At 41.1% G+C, this 18,862-nt stretch overlaps 2 protein-coding genes across 3 annotated transcripts in view; one reads left to right on the forward strand and one right to left on the reverse strand.

Moving 5' to 3' along the window:
* The window catches only part of LOC115223855, a 36,536-nt gene extending 31,496 nt beyond the window's left edge, over positions 1 to 5,040 (forward strand). Inside the window, exons 20-24 of one of the 2 annotated variants that reach the window (XM_029794549.2) lie at positions 948 to 1,018; positions 1,626 to 1,899; positions 2,233 to 2,443; positions 3,546 to 3,760; positions 4,449 to 5,040. In XM_029794549.2, coding sequence (XP_029650409.1) covers positions 948 to 1,018; positions 1,626 to 1,899; positions 2,233 to 2,443; positions 3,546 to 3,760; positions 4,449 to 4,939 — 1,262 coding nt within the window. In that variant the 3' untranslated portion in view covers positions 4,940 to 5,040. Of the gene's footprint in view, positions 1 to 947; positions 1,019 to 1,625; positions 1,900 to 2,232; positions 2,444 to 3,542; positions 3,761 to 4,448 lie in introns of both variants that reach the window. The other variant, XM_036512757.1, reaches the window with a different exon arrangement.
* Positions 5,041 to 6,827: 1,787 nt separating this feature from the next.
* On the reverse strand, positions 6,828 to 16,727 carry LOC118767729 (WSC domain-containing protein ARB_07867-like). Its single transcript, XM_036512778.1, has 3 exons — positions 16,256 to 16,727; positions 15,767 to 16,138; positions 6,828 to 7,567 (listed from the first exon to the last, which is right to left on the reverse strand). The coding sequence occupies exons 1-3, from the start codon at positions 16,493 to 16,495 to the stop codon at positions 6,881 to 6,883; spliced, it is 1,299 nt and encodes a 432-aa protein (XP_036368671.1). The 5' UTR covers positions 16,496 to 16,727; the 3' UTR covers positions 6,828 to 6,880.
* Between the last annotated feature and the right edge of the window lie 2,135 nt (positions 16,728 to 18,862).

Below are 18,862 nucleotides of genomic sequence, written 5' to 3' on the forward strand. Positions count from 1 at the left end.
ACCAGTTACGCACTGGGGTCAATGCAATTAACTTAATCCCTTCCCCCAAATTTGAGGCTTGTGCCTCCAGTGAAAAGGATTATTATTATTATTATTATTATTTATTGCCTTTGCACAGCTTCTAATGCTGGAGATGTACTACGGTGCCAGCTGTTCACTACCAGTGAACTATGGTAACACCCCTTATTTTTCAAGCACCATCCGGAGTATTTGAGTGGTTCCAATCAGTGCTGTTTTCTGCAAGTGCTGATCTCCAGTAGATCTTAAAAATATTGGAGAATATTGTAGTTTGCTTGAAGCATTGTGTATTTTTTGTAAAGAATAAAAAGTTTTGAAGGATACAACAATGCATCATCATCATCATCATCATCATTTAACGTCCGTTCTCCATGCTAGCATGGGTTGGACGGTTCAACTGGGGTCTGTGAAGCCAGAAGGCTGCACCAGGCCCAGTCTGATCTGGCAGTGTTTCTACAGCTGGATGCCCTTCCTAACGCCAACCACTCTGTGAGTCTAGTGGGTGCTTTTTACATGCCAGACGACGCTGGCAAACGGCCACGATCGGATGGTGCCTTTTAAGTGCCACCGGCACGGAGCCCAGGTGAGGCTGACAAACGGCCACAGTCGGATGGTGCTTTTTAAGTGCCACCGGCACGGAGACCAGGCGAGGCTGGCAACTGCCACGATCGGATACAAAAAATGGTCTATATACCTGTTGTAATTTAACCATCCATAATCGGTTTTCTAAAAACTGATTATAGCAGCGACTCCCTCTAAGAATATCTGAAGAAGGAATTTTATTCCAAAATATTATCAGACTTTGGATGACTAAATTACAACATTGTCTGTAGTGCATTGTTGTACCATTCAAAACTTTTTATTCTTTAAAATTCTTCTTCTTCTTCTTGCTGTTGCTGTTGTTATTATTATTATTTTTTTTTTTCCAGATGAGTTTGTAACACAGACTGTTGATGAAAGGGGACAGAGCAGGCTCCAGCTTCTGCACTTGTTTGTCAATGTAAGTGACCTTTATCTTTGCTTCATTTCCTTACCTTCATATTTTTCTGAACAACGGCCTCGTCAGTTACAGCTTTCTAGACGGGCCAACCGTTTGCGTTGCTGCATTTTAAGACAATGAGATTGACAAGGGACTGATTGTGTAACCTGGGCAGAGCAAATATCACAAGGAACCTGGCTTCTGGAAGCACAGATTTATTAGCATATTTTTTTGTATTTTTATCTTTTTGTTTTGATCACTGGAGCAACATGAAATGAAGTTTTTTGCTCAAGAATACAATGCATCGCCTGGTCCAGGAATTGAAACCACGATCTTACAATCATGAGTCCAACACCCTAACCACTGAGCCATACACTTCCATACACACACACACACACACACACATACACTCGGCAAGCTAATTTTGCTTTCCATCTAGCAAATCCTCTCACAAAACTTTGGTCGGCCCAGAGTCTTTTGTGGAGACAATTATCCAAGATGCCATGGGGTGGGATTGAACTTGTGATCATTACAGTGGGAAAGCAAACTTCTTAACCACACAGCCCCTACCACCACCACCACCATGCCAGATAAGAAATCATTATTCCTTTTTTTGCATCTGTTCCAGGCTCTTGGCCCCAGGACCAACTTATACCAAAAAATCAAGACAAAGCGAATCACGGAACCCTTGGAAGACTCGGTGGAAGAAAGCCAGAGAGAAGATTTCCGACTCATGTTTCTCAGTTCGTTCAACACGGATCTGACTTCGGTGAACTTTTCTCATGAGCCGGACCATACAGTGAACGCGGGAGACACCGTCCCTCCAAACTTGGCCACGCTTAATGCAATGCGGATGCTGCTCCAAGAACAACCAAAACTGAAGAAAACAGCTGAGCAGTATGGTGAGTGAGGCACTAATTCTCCTCCTCCTCCACCACCTTCTCCTCCCCCTCCACCGCCTCCTCATCTTCCACCTCCTCCTCCTCCTCTGCCTCCTCCTCCACCTTCTCCTCCGCCACCTCCTCCGCCTCGTCCTCCTTCTCCTCCTCCACTTCCTTCTCCACCTCCCCCTCACATGCTCCTTATAGTTTCTGATATGTCAAAGGTCAGGATGGTCACATTTGGAACGCCTTTGGTGACGAATGTTCTCAATTAGGGTTCACCTAATTATTTTTATTATTATTGTTATTATTATTATTATTATTATTATTTTTTTTTTTTTTCCCATTTTTTAGATGAGGTTTTGACCAAAGATCCGGACATGGATTCTTTAAGGGAGCGAATGAACCTGGTGAAAGTAGACCCCCATTATAGTTTGCTCCAGGAAAGGTTCAACACGTTGTTCATGTGGCCAGGGCTTTTGACAACGCTGAACCCTAAGAAACAAGGAGGCCCTGCGAAGAGCACAGAGAAGAAAGAAAACCCTAGGAAAAGGCGTATAAATAAGTAAGTGAACCTTTCCATTCTTCTGCACAGAGACAAACCTGTCTCCCTCAGTATTTCCACCCCTGTCCCCCAGCTTTGGTTGCGGGGTGTCTTGTGAGTTATTTGTTGACCTCACTGGCACTGGTGCCACATACCCTGTCACCCACCCTCTCTGTTCCTCTTGCCATATTCTCTCTCTTGTATTTACCTTGTACCTATTTCTTTACTACCCACAAGGGGCTAAACACAGAGGGGACAAACAAGGACAGACAAACGGATTAAGTCAATTACATCGACCCCAGTGCGTAAATGGTACTTAATTTATCGACCCCGATAGGATGAAAGGCAAAGTCGACCTGCGCGGAATTTGAACTCAGAACGTAAAGACAGACGAAATACCTGTTTCTTTACTACCCACAAGGGGCTAAACACAGAGAGGACAAACAAGGACAGACAAACGGATTAAGTCGATTACATTGACCCCAGTGCGTAAATGGTACTTAATTTATCGACCCCGATAGGATGAAAGGCAAAGTCGACCTGCGCGGAATTTGAACTCAGAATGTAAAGACAGACGAAATACTTGTTTCTTTACTACCCACAAGGGGCTAAACACAGAGGGGACAAACAAGGACAGACAAACGGATTAAGTCGATTACATCGACCCCAGTGCGTAAATGGTACTTAATTTATCGACCCCGAAAGAATGAAAGGCAAAGTCGACCTCGGTGGAATTTTACCTTCTACCTTGAGAGAATGTACACACCTTCTTTCTCTCTTTTTCTCTCTCTCTTTCTCGCACCTTCAGGGTACACACTTATCATCTCCCTCTCTCTCTCTCTCTTCCTCTTTCCCTCTCTCTCCATGCCTCTCTCCCCACTCTCTCTTTCCAGCTGGGGAAGCCAGGTATCTTCTCATTAGAAAAACACCTGTTCTTGTCTCTCAGACTTGTGCCTCAGAGGGGAAGTTTCTAGGTGCAATCCCATGGACATCCATGACCGAAAGGGATTTTTACTCTTTATCCTATTATCCTGATAATCTGATAATCCTCATAATCTCTACTGATTCTGCCTTTCCTCTACTTTCTGTTATTTACCATTATTTTTTTCTTTGTTTCCGCCAGGTATCCCCTGATTACTCCTAAACGAAATGCCAAGCCTAAGAAAGTTGTTCCAAAGACGGAGGTATTGACGGATCGTGCTGATAACACCACGGGACAATTGAGCGGGAATATTGCCATGCAAAGCGGAGACAAGTCTGTGAAAACTGAAATACTAACATCGGAAACCAGTGAGACCTTGTCATCCTCAACGGCAACCGATGGCGCTCCGGGAAACGGTAAGTGAATTGTTAATGATACAAAACTTGAATAATGATACTTGAATGATATGTGTGACTCAGAGGCGTATCGTGACATATGGTGACATATGATATGTGTGACTCAGTGGCATATGGTGGCACAAGGCGGCGAGCTGGCAGAAATGTTAGCACGCCGGGTGAAATGCTTAGCCGTATTTCGTCTGCCGTTACGTTCTGAGTTCAAATTCCGCCGAGGTAGACTATATATATATATATATATATATCATCATCATCATCATCGGAAAGCGGACGTTAAACGATGATGATGATGATGATGATGATATATATATATATATTTACAGGTGTGTGTATGTATATATATAAGGCGGCGAGCTGGCATAGACGTTAGTGTGCCGGGCGAAATGCGTTGTAAGTTCAAATTCCGCCGAGGTCGACTTTACCTTTCATCCTTTCGGGGTCGATAAATTAAGTACCAGTTACGCACTGGGGCCGATGTAATCGACTTAATCCGTTTGTCTGTCCTTGTTTGTCCTCTCTGTGTTTAGCCCCTTGTGGGTAGTAAAGAAATAGGCATATGGTGGCATATGACATGTGTGACTCCTTCCAATGTTTCACCCATGCATTGTAGAGGAGGGGGTTGTAATGCTTGTCTGATTATTGCTTTGTATTTTTAAAAGCCATCCTGTGTGAATATTTATATTTCCAGTGCCACAGAAGAGGAGGGTTGGTCGTCCTGTGGGCGCGAAGTCAAAACCGAAAGAGAAAGTCCTGGAGCCAGTCAGGTCGTCTCGGCGTCAACGAGGGAATTGTTCCAAATCTCCCGATGACAGCAAACCTTGGGAGCTGAACGAAGAGCCGACCGCTAAAAGGAAACGTCGAAGAACAACGAAAGGCGCCGCCGCCAACCGGGACTGCACAAGCTTGTTTGCATCTCCAACGGCAGTGCCAACCCCTGGCGTGTCTCAGAATCAGTCATCAGCAGCAGCAGCAGCATCATTATTATCATCATTATCGTCATCAGCAGCCTCATCATCATCATCATCATCATCGTCAGCAACAGCACCACCACCACCACCACCACCAACAGGCGAACAGGAATTGTTATCGAAACTATCTCCGAGTCTTGTGCAACAGGTCATCAGTCAAGAAGTCCAAGTGCAACCGATTGGCACTTACATGAATGTCACACCTCCGTAATGTTACATCTCTATCGTGTTACACCTGCATCATGTCGCACCTGTAATAATGTCGCTCTTCCTATCATGTCATGCTTCTATAAATGTAAAATTTTTACCTGACTCAGTTTCTCATCGTTATTCATTTGTTATTATCATTATCGTTGTTGTTGTTATTATTATTATTGAGTGAGAGAGCAGTGCATGCCATCAAAGAGACACCGGGGCAAAATATTCAAAGCCCAGTATACCCATCATGACTACCCGTCTGATAAGGGTACACTAGGCACATGCATCACAACCATATGTGCGTGACATGGTGATCTCATACCTCATATATATACATATATAATGATAGATTCTGTCATTGTGAAAGGTAAATGAGGGTTCAGGAAAATGAAGCGTTAATCATGTTCTATGGGCACAAATGTCTCCCTTGAGGGCTGCTGGTGCCTTGCAAACCTTTTGGTAATTGGAGCAAGTTGAGGACTCAGTTTGCTTGTGTGCTTTCGGGTCATTTACTTAATGTTTTCTTGAGTGGGCAGCAAGGCCTGCTTTGATTCGTGCCACAAAACCACAATGACAGGTAAGGGTTTCCATTTAGAGGAGCAGCAGTTTGCCAGCGTTCCTTCATGCTTACCTGAAGTAGGGCCTGAGTTGGAGTTGACTTTGCTATATATATATATACATATATATTATATATATATATATAGATATATATATATATATATATATTGTCTTATATCATATTATATATAATATATAGGTGCAGGAGTGGCTGTGTGGTAAGTAGCTTGCTAACCAACTACATGGTTCCGGGTTCAGTCCCACTGCGTGGCATCTTGGGCAAGTGTCTTCTGCTATAGCCCCAGGCCGACCAATGCCTTGTGAGTGGATTTGGTAGACGGAAACTGAAAGAAGCCTGTCATATATATGTATATATATATATGTGTGTGTGTTTGTGTGTCTGTGTTTGTCCCCCTAGCACTGCTTGACAACCGATGCTGGTGTGTTTATGTCCCCATCACTTAGCGGTTTGGCAAAAGAGACCAATTGAATAAGTACTGGTCTTACAAAGAATAAGTCCCAGGGTCGATTTGCTCGACTAAAGGCGGTGCTCCAGCATGGCTGCAGTCAAATGAGTAAAACAAGTAAAAGAGTAAAAGAGTATATATATATATATATATATATATTGTCTTACATCATGTTACTTAGTGACTCCTCTAGTGGTGGTGCCACAAAAAGGTACCCAGTATACTTTGCAAAGTGGTTGGTGTTAGGAAGGACATTCAGCCATAAAAAACTTGGCCAAGTAGACAATGGGGACCAATGCAACCTTCAAGCTGGTCGGATCCTGTCAAATAGAAAACCCTTCAGCCTATGCGACACAAATCATCATCATCATCATCATCAAATGTCCGTTGTCCATGCTGGCATGGGTTGGATGGTTTGACCAAGGCTGCACCAGATTCCAGTTTGATTTGGCATGGTTTCTACAGCTGGATGCCCTTCCTAATGTCAACCACTTTACAGAGTGTAATGTGTGCCATTTGCATGACACCAATATCTGTCATAACTGTGATCTTACTTGACTTGATGGGGCACACAAACACACACATATATATTATATATATATATATATATATTATATATATATATATACATATATACGACGGGCTTCTTTCAGTTTCCATCTACCAAATCCATTCACAAGGCTTTGGTCGGCCCGAGGCTATAGTAGAAGACACTTGCCCAAGATGCCACGCAGTAGAACTGAACCCGGAACCATGTGGTTGGTAAACAAGCTACTTACCACACAGCCACTCCTGCACCTATTGGTTCATTTTTTGTTTGTGTTTTTTTTGGGTGGGAGGGTGGGGGAAAATAAAATTTTAAAAAATGACGAACCCTCACATGTTTTTGTCAGGTTTATTTCCAAAAATGTTTGAACTTTGTTATTTGTTCAGATAAAAAAGCCGAAAGTATCCCAGTCAAACCCACCCATCCTCAATTTATAGACCTGCATGGCAACGTTCCCTCCGCAGTAGTGCTTCGAATTTTCACTGCATGGTCTATTGCAGGCCAGGTCATTTCTTTGATGTCTCTTGTAGTTTGGTCGAAGGGTGGCACTACAGTAGCAGACATTACCTTTGATCACACCAGCATAAGGTTTCCTCCGAACAGCACAGAGGTAACAGCAGCGGGAAATGCTCATTTTTTCTGCTTTATTCTGTGGTAATTTTCGCCTGGCATAACTCTGCATGATGTTCTTCCTGTCGGATCTCTGTTGTGTGTTGAAAGGATAGCAACCCAGATATGCTGCCAGTGGCGTCTCCCGATTAAGCGAATAGATAAGGGCATGCAGCTGCAAGTATTGCGGCCCCCCACAGGTTTTAGCCTGGTTGGTACATGGTATGTTGCAATTATTTGAACTTGCGCCGTGTGATGAAAGATCTGTTTCAAGCAGCTTGTCGGCACACCAGCACTGTGTCCCCAAATACAAACCAGCGAATCTTCTAAACCAGCTGTGGCAAGAATATACACACCGTTGGATGGTCATGAAATTCATGTCTATGTATAATTCGGCAAATTTATTCAGGCTGTTAGTGGTCTGGTTGAAGCATCCAACGTAGACATTACCTTCCACAGACTGTAAATAAAGAGAAAAATAAATAAATAGAAATAACAAATACCATATATATATAGGAGAGTTTACGAAAAAAAGCAAAAGACGAAGACAGGTGGTGTACAAAACAAACAGATGTATTAGTATAACGCTCAGGAATAGAAAAAGTCTTTTATGTTTCGAGCCTATGCTCTTCTACAGAAAGGGACATAGAAAAAAACAAGGATAGAAAAAAATGTGTGTAGTAGCTAACGATCTATCATGGCGACTATATATATATATATATATATATATATATATAGATAGGGACAGTTTACGAAAAAAACCCAAAAGATGAAGACAGGTGATGTACAAAACTAACAGATGTATGTGTGTACCGTTGGCGATTTTTTTTCCTCTGTCTTCCCTTCTCTGGATCTTTCCTTCTCCTATGTTTCCGACGAAGAGCTCCGCTCGAAATATTAAACCCTCCTTCTTTCCTTCTTTCCTGAGCGTCCAATAATACTATATTTGTTCCATGTCCTCACGTTGTGTTTTTTTGTGTTTTCTTGTTTGGATTAACTATATATATATATATATAATATATATATATATATTATATATATATATATATATATATATATATAGGAGAGTTTACGAAAAAAAACAAAAGATGAAGACAGGTGGTGTACAAAACAAACAGATGTATTAGTATAACGCTCAGGAATAGAAAAAGTCTTTTATGTTTCGAGCCTATGCTCTTCTACAGAAAGGGACATAGAAAAAAACAAGGATAGAAAAAAATGTGTGTGTAGTAGCTAACGATCTATCATGGCGACTATATATATATATATATATATATATATATAGATAGGGACAGTTTACGAAAAAAACCCAAAAGATGAAGACAGGTGATGTACAAAACTAACAGATGTATGTGTGTGTACCGTTGGCGATTTTTTTTCCTCTGTCTTCCCTTCTCTGGATCTTTCCTTCTCCTATGTTTCCGACGAAGAGCTCGCTCGAAATATTAAACCCTCCTTCTTTCCTTCTTTCCTGAGCGTCCAATAATACTATATTTGTTCCATGTCCTCACGTTGTGTTTTTTTGTGTTTTCTTGTTTGGATTAACTATATATATATATATAATATATATATATATATATATTATATATATATATATATATAGGAGAGTTTACGAAAAAAAACAAAAGATGAAGACAGGTGGTGTACAAAACAAACAGATGTATTAGTATAACGCTCAGGAATAGAAAAAGTCTTTTACGCTTCGAGCCTATGCTCTTCTACAGAAAGGGACACAGAAACAAGGAGAGAAAAAAATGTGTGTAGTGGCTAACAATCTATCATACATAAATGAATGGTTTGTGTTCTTCAACTTGTAACAAAGGATACTATGTTTTTCTTAATTTTAACCATTTATTTAGATTCCATTTGCTGAATAAATGATAGATATTTATTTTTATACATTTTAAACAAGCAACTTACTGTTTAACGAAGTTAATTAAACAATTAGTTTTAACCAATTTTCTAATTATAAAGGAGTGGAATTGAACCAGTGTGTGTGTGTGTTAATAATATTGGCATAATGGCCCTCCCTAGACACAACAATATTTCTCAAATACCTTTTATGGAAACGCATGAGGGATACTGTGCTGGTGCCACATTGAAAGCACACAGTACACTCTATGGAGTGGTTGGCATTAGGAAGGGCATCCAGGCATAGAAACTATGCTAAGGCAGACAACGGAGCCTTGTGTGACCCCTGGCCTTACCAGCGCCAGTCAGGCCCTCCACCCCATGCCAGCATGGAGGACATTAAATGATGATGGTTTGTTGTCTTTTTCACGGTTCAGTCGTTTGACAGCAGCCATGCTGGAGCACCGTGTTGAAGGGTTTTAATCGATCAAATTGGCCCCAGGACTTATTGTTTTTTTAAGCCTAGGACTTATTCTATTAGTCTGTTTTGCCAAATTGTTAAATTATGGGGATGTAAACACACCAACAGTGGTTGTCAAGCAATAGTGGGCAGGACAAACAGGCAAAAAAAAAAAGACACACACATGACAGGATTCTTTTAGTTTCCATCTTCCAGATCCACTCACAAGGTTTTGGTCAGCCCAAGGATATAGTAGAAGACACTTACCCAAGGTGCCATACAGTGGGACTGAACCCAGAACCATGTGGTTGGGAAGCAAGCTACTTAGCACCTGGCCATGCTTGTATATTCTGTATATTTATGTATATATACATATCTGTCTGTCTGTCTGTCTGTCTGTCTGTCTGTCTGTCTGCATGTCTGTCTGTCTGTCTATCTATCTATCTATATAAAATTATTCAAAGGACATACTAAGTATGTCTACCTGCTTGAAATAACAGTCAAAACCCTTATTAAATCGCCAAAATAAAAGTTTTGACTGTTATATCAAGCAGGTAGACATACTGAGTATGTCCTTTGATTAATTTTAATCCCTCGGCTATTTTTATGGTGGCACGTAAAAATCACCCACTACACTCATGGAATGGTTGGCATTAGGAAGGGCATCCAGCTGTAGAAACTCTGCCAGATCAGACTGGAGTCATTAATTCTGTTGTTATCATTTTAAAAATAGTTACATGGGATTATAATAGAATTAATGACCCCTTCGTGAATTAATTTACATATATATAGTAGTAGGAGTACTCCGACGATGAAGGTCCCAGCTGATACGATCAACGGAACAGCCTGCTCGTGGAATTAACGTGCAAGTGACTGAGCATTCTACAGACACGTGTACCCTTACCGTAGTTCTCAGGGAGATTCAGTGTGACACAGAGTGTGGCAAGGCTGGCCCTTTGAAATACAGGTACTACTCATTTTTGCCAGCTGAATGGACTGGAGCAACATGAAAATAAAGTGTCTTGCTCGAGGACATAACGCGCCACCGGGAATTGAACTCACAACCTTACGATCGTGAACCAAATGCCCCTAACCACTAAGCCACGTGCCTTCACAATATATATACACATACATATAATTTTTTGTGTGAGTAACATCTAACCATTTCAAGTTATGGAAGGTGTTCTCCTTTGTCTAACTTTCTAAATTATTAAATAGGGCCTCTAATAACTGACTGGAATCATTCTGTCCATTTTTTTCTATTCGAAAATTAATTCTGCTCTCTTCTTTGTTTCACAGTGAATAATTAACTTTCAGGTCTATATAATAATAATAATAATAATGAAATTATTGTATACAGTGCTCAGGTGCACCACAACTTGTCAGAGTATATGTAGTAATGTACAAATGTCTGGAAAGCGAACAATGCATGAGTCAGATACATGCTTGTGTGTGTATGGAGGGGAGGAAATCAGGTGTAGTGTTGGCGGATCTCAGGAAGCATGGAAGTTTTGAAGGATGCAGTGCTCCGACAACTAACAACTGATGCTGGCAGTTTGTTCCATGCTTCAGCGACTCTCAGCGTGAAAAAATGTTTCCTAAAGTCATGGGAGCTGTGCTGTTTTCTGACTTTGTAAATATGTCCACCGGTGTTAGATGATCAAATTTTCTGTGATAAGATTGACCAATGAGAAATTCATTGGCAAATCTAATCACTACAATACCCTGTGTGACATTAGAATATATTTAATACTGCTGGCATAATGGTGACATTCGCTTATAACTATCGTACAATGTCAGGGCAAGGAGAAAGTGACACACACAATGCACACGCACGCTTGCGACAGACTTCCTTCAGTTTTTCTGCCCAATCTACGTAGAAGACTTTATTTGACTCAGAGCTATAGCAGAAAACAATTGCCCAAGGTGTCACATGGTGGGATCGAACCTGGCACCATGTGCCTGGGAAGCAATCAATCTTACCACACGGCCATGCCCGATCCTGGTGGAAACAAAACTGCGAGCTGGCAGAAACGTTAGCACACCGGGTGAAATGCTTATCGTAATTTCGTCTGCCGTTACGTTCTGAGTTCAAATTCTGCCGAGGTCGACTTTGCTTTTCATCGTTTCGGGGTCGATAAATTAAGTACCAGTTACGCACTGGGGTCGATGTATTCGACTTAACCCCTTTGACTGTCCTTGTTTGCCCCCTCTATGTTTAGCCCCCTGTGGTCAATAAAGAAATAAGAAACAAAACTGCCCCCGTATGCTTAGGTAGTATTCCATTATTAGTTTTCTTATTTCACTGAATGTATGGTCAGTGTGTGTGTGTGTTCGTGTTTGTGTGTATGTGTGCGTGTTGTGTGTGTGTGTGTGTATTCGTGTACGTGTGTGTATATCCGTGTGTGTGTGTGTGGTCTTCGTTTAAGTTTTATGCAGGGTACCCCACCAACCAAACACACAATGAAATAAAAATACGACGCGTGCTGTACTGTATTGGCTAAGTTGTTGCTTAGCTCCAAATCAATCCTGGTCAAGGAGATCGATAACCATAGGCATTCCATCGGTGAGCATCCAGGCAGTGCCTGCTCTCCTTCAATCTTGTCAAAGAGTAGGTGCGATTCGAAGGCGATTTGACTGCTATTTGTAGTAAATCGAGCGACTCCGTTGATGCATCTGTCCGGTTCGAGTATTCTTTGTAGTTAATTGTGCTCCGTCGTGGTAAGATTAGGTGAGGGCGATCAGAGAGGACTGGTGTAGTCCATGATGCAAAAATTGAGGACTCATGTAAGTCTGGCCTAGTCCATGCTGCAGATGGGGGTGGCCGGATAACACTAACATCGTATATACTGGATCTAATACCCTGTTTGTAGACCTCTTCGTTTTTTGTTTTTTTTCCCCTTCTGTGGCGGGATTAACACAAGAAGAGTGTTCCAAGTGTTGGCAGGTTTACAAAGTAATTTGGTTATCAATGAGCCTTGAGTTCAGATCTTCCTCTGGAGGTGGAGAGTATGGGTGATTCTCCAGCTGGCTGGCAGGCAGACTAGGTAACAGGCTTTTCCCAAATACATTGTACGAGTTGGGTGCGGAAAAGTTTCTAGTTTCGAGCTATTTGTTCTCATTCTCAGTGGTGGACATTCGTCCACTAGAGAAAGCTGCAGTTCGCTCCAGCTCGCAATATATAAAAAAATAAGTGACAACCAGTCACTGATCTTGCATCAAACGAATCAGCTTCTTAGAAAATCTCTGTTAGAGATGAAAGCAGGAACTATACTGAGAAATTATGTTTACCGCCACTCCAACATGGCTGTCCCGTAGGAACCGACGTTACTACTGTTTTTAACCTCTAGAGGACGCTTCCTTCAGTAGGTTAGCGATGCAGTCTGCACCCGATATATATTGCAAGCAGGGGAGCGAACCCCTACTATCTTCCCCTACCGGATGGTCTGGTGGTTCCGTCGTCGCTGGAAGGTTGATACCACCCATTGTTAATTGAGAGTCCAAGAAAACATTTTGATTTATATGTAATTGTTGCACGAAATAGCTAGGTTTCTTTCTCTAACGTTTGACATAGTTCAGCCCACACAAGGACATGTGTGATAAAATAGGTACTTTGAACGAAGTTATCTATAAAATTAAAATTAGTTTTTAAACATCAAGTGGCTATCCAGAAGTTATCTATAAAACTAGATTTTATCTATGAAACTAGTTATTAAACATTAAATGACTATGGGTGGTCCTCCAGAATAAAATAGTAATTAAAGAGGTCCATAGCTGAAAAAAATTGTTGCGAACCCCTGCTTTAGATGTATCTCGTATTGGTTATGTATTGCACGAAACAGCTGCGATTCTTTCTCTAGCATTTTACAGAGTTCAACCTACACAAGTGAACGTGTGAATAACAAAATAAGAATTTTGAAAGAAGTTTCTATAAAACTGTTTTTTAAACATCAAAGTATGGACTTGACAGAGCAAAAAATTGGTATGACCACAAACCTGAAGGAATCGTCGAAAATAGAAATGCAAAGACCCTGTGGGACTTTATGATTCAGTGCGACCATGAGATAGAGAATAAGAAGCCAGACATAGTCTTAATTGAGAAAGAAAGCAAACTATGCTGGATCATAGATATAGCATGCCCAGCTGACAACAAGCTATGCGATAAGGAAGAAAGAAAAGTGGAAAGATATGACAGGTTAGCTTGGGAGGTTAAGCAGTTGTGGTCGATGAAAAAGGTGGTAGTGGTACCAATAATTGTCGGAGCCCTGGAAACAGTGAGCAGAAATCTCGAGAAGTACGTTGAACAAATAGGGGCTGCAATAAGGGTGAAGCACTTGCAGAAAACAGCACTGCTTGGAACCGCTCGAATACTCCGGACAGTGCTCGAAAAATAAGAGGTGCTACCTTAGTTCACTGGTAGTGAACAGCTGACATTGTAATACATCTCCAGCGTTAGAAGCTACGCAAAGGCAATGATAATAATAATAATAATAATAATAAGCAGGCAAAGAAATATCTAAGTGAATTCCAAACACAACAAATTTCAGAATTAGACCTACTGGAAACAAGCACAGAAAAAGTTAAGTATATGAAAACCCGGGTTAAAACTGCTGCCTTAGATATTCTTACTGATAAATGACAAGAAAAACCTCTCAGTGACAAATACCCAAAGAGAGCTAATAATGCCGATGTTGACAAAGCCCTTACCCATCAATGATTAGTATCTTCTGGCTTAAAATCAGAAGCAGAAGAGTTTATCATAGCAGCCCAAGATCAATACCTACCTGCAAGGAGCTACGAGGCCAACATATTAAAGAACGGCAGTAGACCAACATGTCGTGTGTGTAAACAACAAAATGGAACCGTCGATCATGTTGTCTCCATGTGCAGTCTTCTTGCGCCTACAGAATATCTCAACAGGCATGATAGAGCAGCTGAATATGTTCACTGGATAATTTGCAAAAACCTGGACTTGCCCCATGATAAAAACTGGTGGGAGCACAAACCAACTCCAGTGCTTGAAAATGATTACATCTCACCCCTCTGAAACTTCACCGTTCAAACCGACAGAAAGATAGATGCGAATAGGCCAGACATTATATTGAAGGACAAAAACCATGCCTTCTCATCGATTTGTCTGTCCCAATTGACGTAAATGGTTTTGTCAAGACCTACCAGACACTGAGCAAGTATAAAGATCTTGAAATAGAAATCGGCAAAATGTGGAACCTCAAGACTAAAACAGTATCTGTTGTCATAGGTGCCATAGCAAAAGGGGCCAATTGCTACATAGCACAGATGCCAGGAAATCCAAAAATGGCAAATGGCAGAAATTTAAAAAATAGTGTTCATGGGAACTGCCCATATCCTACGTAAAATACTGTCTACGTAATCCCAAATGTTAAAACAAACTCATAACTATTTTATGCTTTCTTAAACATTCTATAGAACAATAATTGGTGCAAAACCAAATATATGGCACCCTAGTCATGATGCCAAATTGAACTTCTAGCTTGTCTCTTGAGGTCTCTGGGTGAAACTTGGAGCCAATTTGTACAAATACAAAGCAAAAATCAAACAGGCAATAATAATAATAATGATAATAATAATAATATAATAATAATAATAATAATAATAATAATAATAATAATAATAATAAAGATGGTATAAAAGATGGGCTACAGCAAATATTCTGCTCAATACCACAGATTTGCTTGTCAGTTGTTTGACCTTAACCAGTAGTGGCTGACGATATGTGCATCTCTGATCACGAGCAGAAGTAGTGGGGGAGCATCATAGCCATGTGTTGAGAGAGATTCTTTGGGGTTTGAATAATTCACCTTTGGAAACAGGGGTGTTTCGTTCAACATCCTTAAGCAACCCTTATTCAGGGACCTTTTGAGCGGGATGGGCTACTCAACCTGAAGAAAATTGTAACTGGGCCCCAACTGCAAGGTCATGTGCTGTTTATCTTGATATGAGATCACCATGTCGCGCACATATGGTTGTGATGCATGTGCCTAGTGTACCCTTATCAGACGGGTAGTCATGATGGGTATACTGGGCTTCGTATATTTTACCCCAGTGTCACTTTGATGGCATGAACTGCTCTCTCACTCAATAATAATAATAATAATAATAATAATAATAATAATAATAATAACCTCTCTAAAATGTTCGGTTTGGCACAAGACTAGCAATTTTGAGGAGCAGGGTATAAACGATTGTATGCCCCCTCACATACACGAAAATATGTTCACGCTTACACGGACACACTCTCACACACATGTAGACACACATGTACACATCGCCCACATTTAAACAAATAAAATCACTTGTTTTCCTTACTTTCGAAGATGGCGTCATAGTCTCATAGATCCGTACGGTATTCTTTTGGCGACATTTCGACTTCTTTGGGCTGCATATTTTCGAACAGTCGACGTTTTTAATAGCCTTCTTGGTCGGGGGTCTATTGCTTCCGCAAAAGCAAACCTTCCCATTGTACACCACGGCATACTTCAAGCCGTAAAGGCGACATCGAAACATGCAGCTTTTTTGTGATTTATTCAAAACAACTAATTGAAGATTCATTGTTTTTTTCAGTCTTCGTGAATTTGTGATTTTGAAACAACCGATAATTCTACCGTCATTATTATTCAGAGATTCGTCGTTTGGTTTAACCCTGGCCTTATGCTTTTCGGCTTTTGCAGCTTTTTCGGCCTTCTCGGCTTTCGCAATTTTTTCGGCCATTTTGGCTTTTGCAGCTTTTTCGGCTTTTGCAGTCTTTTTAGCCTTCGCAGTTTTTACGGTCTTTTCGGCTTTTGCAGCTTTTTCGACCTTTTCGGTTTTTGCAATTTTTTCGGTTTTTTCGACTTTTACAGTTTTATCGGCCCTTTCGGCTTTTTCGATCTTCCTGGCTTTTTCGGTTTTTTCGGCCTTCTCGGCCTTTTCGGCTTTTTTTGTGCAATGACTTGGAACAAATATATCTCCGCTGATTAGTAATAGAATGATCAACTGTGTGGTTATGAATTCACGAGAGAAGAGGTTATTATTTTTACTACTATTAATAGATATCATTTTATTTTATTTTCCCTTTTATCGTTAGTAAATTAACTTGGAATATTCGAGTATATTTTTACATCGTTTTTTCTTTGCTTTTTTTAAAAAATATCGTTCGCGCTTTAACACTAAAAGCACTAAATCACTTATACATATTTCTTTCTTGGAAATCACACGAGTTCTTCCCTCTGTCTTGAAGGAATTGTACCGAACGCAGACGTTAAATCTAACTTTACGCAGAAAACTTACGTGAAAAACTTTGATATTTTTAAACATTAAGACATCAGCGTCTTCCTCTCTCTCTTACTGTCACTCTGTCTCCTACTGCCTTTCTCTCTTTACGTCTTTCCCTCCTTTTCTCTTTTCATGGCTCTCTCTCTCCCCCTCTCTCTGTTTTCTCTGTCTATTTATCTCTGTCTTTCTGTATCCCCTCTCTTTATCTCTTCTTCTTCTTCTTATTCTTCTTCTTCTTCTTCTTCTCCTCCTCCTCCTCCTTCTTCTTCTTCTTCTCCTCCTCCTCCTCCTCCTCCTCCTTCTTCGCCTTCTACTCCGTCTCCTTCTCCACCTTCCCTTCTTCTTCTTCTTCTTCTTCTTCTTCTTCTTCATGCACCGACCCCAATATTTATCAACGATGTAGGCGCAAGCATCGCTGTGTGGTTAGAAGTTTGTTTCCCAGCTATATGGTACCGGGTTCAATCCCACTGCGTAACACCTCGGTCAAGTTCTCTATGCCTGCGGGACGTGGGTCACATATCGATACCACCTTAAACAACTGGAACGTTTCCATCAGATGTGCCTCAGACGGATCTATAGCATTAAGTGGAAGGACCGCATCAGTGATCTTGAAATACTCGAAGGCTCTCGGTGTGAAAGTATAGAAGCTCTTGTGTTAAAGCAAAGGCTCAGATGGAGTGGTCATCTGGTCAGAATGAAGGATTCAAGGATGCCAAAACAACTCTTTTATGGAGAGTTAGCTAAAGGAGAACGACCTCCACATAAACCAAAAAAGAGGTATAAGGACTTGTTGAAGGCTTCCTTAAGAGATGCTTGCATCTCTCCTGACACATGGGAAGGCATAGCTATTGATCGTAGCAGATGGAGAAGGATTGTGCATGAGGGGACAGCCACGTTTGAGAAATCTCGAGTTGCACATGAGAAAGTAAGGAGGGATGTCAGGAAGGGCATCGCTGTTACACTTCCAGAAGGGAAGGGTCTTCCTTTGATTCTGACATGCAATGTCTGTGCAAGACCCTGCCTCAGTAAAGCTGGACTCATGAGTCATCTTCGTAGTCATAAAACGAGACAGATGAGTGACAACCTGGCCACTGGTGGTGGTGTAACACACCATACTAATCATATCTGTCGGGCATGTGGAAGAGAGTGTAATTCGGCAGGAGGACTTAAACGACATGCAAAGGTACATGAAGCCCAGTTACAACTACAGCCGGCTATTACCAGTAAAGGTTTTAGTTGCCAATTTTGTACAAGACATTGTAGATCTTTAGCTGGGCTAAAATGTCACATTCGATCACAGCACCAGTAACACTTAAGCTTAGTGCAATGGCCATACACGATAACGAGGGGCAGCCATAATAATGTATGTATGTATGTATGTATGTATGTTTGCATGTATGTATGTATGTGTGTGTGTGTGCGTGTGTCTTTGTGTGCGTTTGTCCCACGACTACCGCTCGACAACCGGTGTTGGTGTGTTTAAGTCCCCGTAAACTAGCAGTTCGGCTAAAAAAGACGGATAGAATAAGTACCAGGATTTAAAAAGAAACAAAATCAAAAAAAATTCTTCGTGGCGGTGCTCCAGCATGGCCGCAGTCCATTGACTAAAACAAAAAAACAACAAAAGACGACCTCAAAAAACAAAACAACAACAACAACAACAACAACAACAAAGCAAAAACAAACAGCAGGCGAATGTCTTCGCAACAAGCTGGCGTCCTGTTCAAGAAGTCATGTCGAGAACTCGATCTCTTTTACACGCCAAGGACACCAGATAACGGGGCCTGTGCGTTTTAGGATTCCAGGCAGCACTGACTATGCAAACGTCTGTGTGTCGCTCATGATGGCCTAGTTTCGTTAAGCTTTTTCACGAATGGAATTTATTCAGTTTCAAAGCTATGACCGAGCAACACAGATAAAGTTTAGATACCATGATACCATGTCAACATGTGCCATACAATGATAAAGTTTAATGGGGGAGAGACCGATATTGTGCGTATGTGTGTGTGGAGAGAGAGAGAGAAGAGAGAGAGAGAGAGAGAGAGAGAGAGAGAGAGAGAGAGAGAGGTTCGTATATCCGAAAAAGAAGCACGGTTTGAAACACAAAAGCATTAAATTTATAGAAGGTTGTTTGTCATAGCCGACCAGTGA

The sequence above is a fragment of the Octopus sinensis genome, linkage group LG24 (assembly GCF_006345805.1).
Source record: "Octopus sinensis linkage group LG24, ASM634580v1, whole genome shotgun sequence".
Classification (NCBI taxonomy): domain Eukaryota; kingdom Metazoa; phylum Mollusca; class Cephalopoda; order Octopoda; family Octopodidae; genus Octopus; species Octopus sinensis.

Coding starts and splice junctions, on each gene's coding strand:
- LOC118767729 (XM_036512778.1), bottom strand. CDS start 16,495: ATGATATCTATTAATAGTAGTAAAAATAATAACCTCTTCTCTCGTGAA. Junction 16,139..16,255: donor AAATTGCAAAAACCGAAAAG/GTCGAAAAAGCT, acceptor AAAGCCGAGAAG/GCCGAAAAAGCTGCAAAAGC. Junction 7,568..15,766: donor CTATGACGCCATCTTCGAAA/GTAAGGAAAACA, acceptor CTTTATTTACAG/TCTGTGGAAGGTAATGTCTA.